This window comes from Sinocyclocheilus anshuiensis, unplaced genomic scaffold (genome assembly GCF_001515605.1).
Source record: "Sinocyclocheilus anshuiensis isolate Anshui unplaced genomic scaffold, SAMN03320099.WGS_v1.1 scaffold1079, whole genome shotgun sequence".
Classification (NCBI taxonomy): Eukaryota; Metazoa; Chordata; class Actinopteri; order Cypriniformes; family Cyprinidae; genus Sinocyclocheilus; species Sinocyclocheilus anshuiensis.
Window position 1 is genome coordinate 417,070 of NW_015548207.1, and position 3,873 is coordinate 420,942.

The window sequence follows — 3,873 nt, forward strand, 5'->3', positions numbered from 1 at the left end:
CATTAATTTAATACATTAATATATATGTGCATATAAATTATTTTTAATTTTAGAAAATTCATGTATTAAAATCAAATGTAAAATAATGTAGATTATAAAATATTTAGTATTTCCTAACAAATATTTTTTATGAAATATTTATGAAAAAAAATAAATATACACATTTTATTTGTACATGTATTTTGCAAATTTGTATAAATAAAAAAAATCCACATTTATTTACCACACAAGTTTTTTTTAATTTTTTTTTTATATTTAGTTAGTAGTTATTAGCCCGACACTGTGCTTCAGTGTTTTAAACTGAATCTGACCTGTTCTCTTGTGTATTAAAACAGCAACAGGACGGTTTAAGTGCTCAGTTCAGCCAGATGAATCTCATTCGGCAGCCTTCGGGTGACGCTCCGGACCCCCACACAGGCCTCTACCCACAATCCCTGCTGCTCCAGAACCCTCCGCCCACTGGCTACATGCTTTCATCGGCAGGACAGCCCATGAGCGGTCACACTTACCCCCATCTCACAGCCATCAATCAAGCGGTCCTGCAGCCGCACGGATACATCCAGCAGCCCGTGCAGCAGGTACAAACCCACGTTCATGGTACATGACCTGCATCATGTGACCACAGGTGAGGGTTTACGTGTGTGTGTTTCTGCAGGTGTCGGCGTGTTACTGCGCCCCGGGACAGTATTCACACTCCACCCAACACTACAGAGCGGTGACGCCGGTACACTACAGCGCCCCCCAGAGTCAGACACTGCCACCGCAACAGACAGGTACAAACACGCTTCCTGTCTGAGTGGGCACTTCCTGGAAGGGTTTTCTGATTGGAGCGCTGGGAGACGGGGCCGTGTCACTGTATGAGATTCGTAGTCATTCTCACAGTGAACCGGTCTCTTTTCCCAGCCCTCACTCCTCAACTCTCACCTCTGACCTATGACCTCCACTGTTCTGCTGGCAGACTTTAATTACTGGACATTGTGAAAATATTCATAAAGCACAGTTCAAATCAGTCAGGTTGAGCCAGAGAAAAACAAACAAACAAATCAAGCAATTATTCATTGCCAGAAGGCTATATTCATGATAAACAAACAATTAACAAACAAAACAAACAGATAAATATTCATGGTCATATCACCAAAGGCTATATTCATAATGCCATATTACCAAAGGCTATATTCATGACAAACCGTAAATATATTAATAAAGTATAAATAAACAAATAAATATTCATTGTCATATTAGCATCGCAGGAAAATACAAAATTAAAAAAGGAAAGTACAATAAAGTATGTAAGAAGGAGAGAAGAAATGCAGTAGCACAAAAATTCAATGTTGAAAAAAGTATTGAATGCCAATTTCTACAAGTTTATTTTTATAAATGTTTCCAGAAATTAACTTCTTTTAATTTAGCTAATTATCATTAAACTAGTTTTTATTACATAGAAACATGCTAATAAGCTTTCAGAGTGCCTTAGCAGCCACATAGCAACACCATGGCAACCATGCATGTGGGTAAGTGCTGCGTGGGCGATTTCCTTCTGGAAATGCACAACCGTGGTTAGAAATGAAATTGGGCTTTTAGTTTCTTTGACGGGTGAGTTTTTATCTGCTTTGCGCTAGGGCTGCACAATAAATCGCATGCGATATTTAACGCGCATCTTGTCAGCAAGGCCGTGTCACTGTATGAGATTCGTAGTCATTCTCACAGTGAACCGGTCTCTTTTCCCAGCCCTCACTCCTCAACTCTGACCCCCACTGTTCTGCTGACAGAGTTTTAGTACTGGAAATTGTCAAAATATTCATAAAGCACATTTAAAATCAACCAGGTTGAGCCAGAGTGCAGAAAACAAACAGATAAATAAATTATTCATTTCCAAAATGCTATATTCATGACAAACAAGCAATAAACGAACAAACAGAAAAATATTCATTGCCATATCACCAAAGGCTATATTCATAATGAACAGTAATTATATAAATAAATAAACAAACAAATACGAATTCAATACTGTATCAACAAAGGATCTTGTCAACAGTGACATTGAAAGACCCCATTTCACATGCGCTTGAGTGTGTGTGTGTGGGGCTTGTATGGTCTAAATCGACAGGCTTTTATTCTCTTCACTTTGGCCTTGCAAGGGCAGGTAAAAATAGCTGTGTACTCAAACACACACACTGGAGAGAACAAGCCGTCCGTTCATCTGTACTGGATCTGATGAGAGCAGAAGTTGGAGAGGAATGAAGAATCACTGGAGGTTAGATGGTCTGTCACCGTATAGATCACAGTCCACACAAAATCCCCACTAGCCTTCTATGACAAAAAAAGAATTAATATTATAGATAATAAAAATGCGCCGTCCCCGCTCGAAATTCACTCCTGTTTATTGAATTAATACAATATATATAACATTACTAAATATATAGTATTCATTAAATATATTTAATAAATGTTATTAAATATTATTACATTAATGCCAATATAATATATTTATTTGTATTCTTATTCTTATTCTTATTTAGATGGTCTGCCATGGTCCACCGTATAGATCCCAATCTGCACAAAAACCCTGCTAGCATTCAAATAAATAAATAATTTTATAGATATTATTATTATAAACCTATGCATTATATTATATTATACATTGTGTTTATATATGTTTTCAGTATTATTAGATATTTAGTATTCATTTATTAAGTGTAATATTTAGTAAACATTATTAAATACTAAGAAATTATTAAATTAATACCAAATAATATGATATACTTTATATTATTATTATTATTATTATGTATAAACCCATATTACAGTATAGATTTTATTTGTATATATATTACATGTTCAACTTTTTATATTAAATGTTTATTGCATTTAATATTTAATAAACATTATTAAATCATTAAATATTAAGTACAACAATAATACAATGATTCATTCATTCAAGCCAATCATTAAAAACCTATTTCTTAAATATTACTAAGTTGTTTTGTATTAAATATTGCAATAATATTATTTCTACTATGTTATTTATACGTATTTTTAGTAGTAGTAGTATTTATAAACAGATCATTATAAACCTTATCAGTCTGGCTCATGGATAATAACATTCATCCAGTCATCATAACCGATTTTCTGGAAAAAGCAGAATAAATAACCGATTTTTCTTATAATGTCCACCAATTTCACAGACATCACAAACTTGCGTATCTAATATTCTTGCTACTTAATGTGCCACAAAACGCATTTGATGCCACAGTCCTTAGTCAGCAACTGTTTTTCCTCAGAATGCCTGCTGTTTCCTCACAAACTGTGAACGCTCTGAGACGCCCATCTGTTCCCGCTCATATTCACACTGTCTTTTACTTCATTTCACGTATTTGAATCTTTTCATAATTAAACTGCGATATTAAAAGTTGTTTACAGCTTTAATGTTGCGTAAATCTCTGTTTTTGCTCTTTGTCGTTAATGTTTTGCTCCCAGATGTTGTTTGTTCGTCGTTGGCTGTTGTTTATGCTAATAAGTTGCTGTCTTAATGTGTTTCCAGGTTTCCAGACGGTCATGCCCGCTCAACCCCCCAGTTACCAGGGCATGATGGGAATTCAGCAGACTCAGAACCAATCGCTGATCGGCTCTCAGGACGGAATGGCCAATCAGATTCAGAGCGTGATGGTGCAGTATCCCACAATGCCTCCGTATCAGGTGAGTGCAGCGTTTTGTGCATTTCTTAATGTTTTTGGGTATCTGAGAGTGATTTTGATGAGGTGACGTGTGCGTTCGGCAGGTGTCTGTGCAGCAGGGTTCTCAGAGCGTTCCTCAGGCAGCCTATCAGCAACAGATCGTGATGCAGGGACAGACCAATCAGGCGCCAGCGCCCTA

At 36.1% G+C, this 3,873-nt stretch overlaps 1 protein-coding gene across 2 annotated transcripts in view; it reads left to right on the forward strand.

Moving 5' to 3' along the window:
- Window positions 1-3,873, forward strand: part of LOC107653591 (R3H domain-containing protein 1) — a 40,581-nt gene that overhangs the window by 29,284 nt on the left and 7,424 nt on the right. For both annotated transcript variants that reach the window (XM_016440332.1, XM_016440333.1), the window contains 4 exons: window positions 328-578; window positions 656-773; window positions 3,542-3,696; window positions 3,779-3,859. In XM_016440332.1, the coding sequence (XP_016295818.1) occupies window positions 328-578; window positions 656-773; window positions 3,542-3,696; window positions 3,779-3,859 (605 nt within the window). The remainder of the gene's footprint in view (window positions 1-327; window positions 579-655; window positions 774-3,541; window positions 3,697-3,778; window positions 3,860-3,873) is intronic.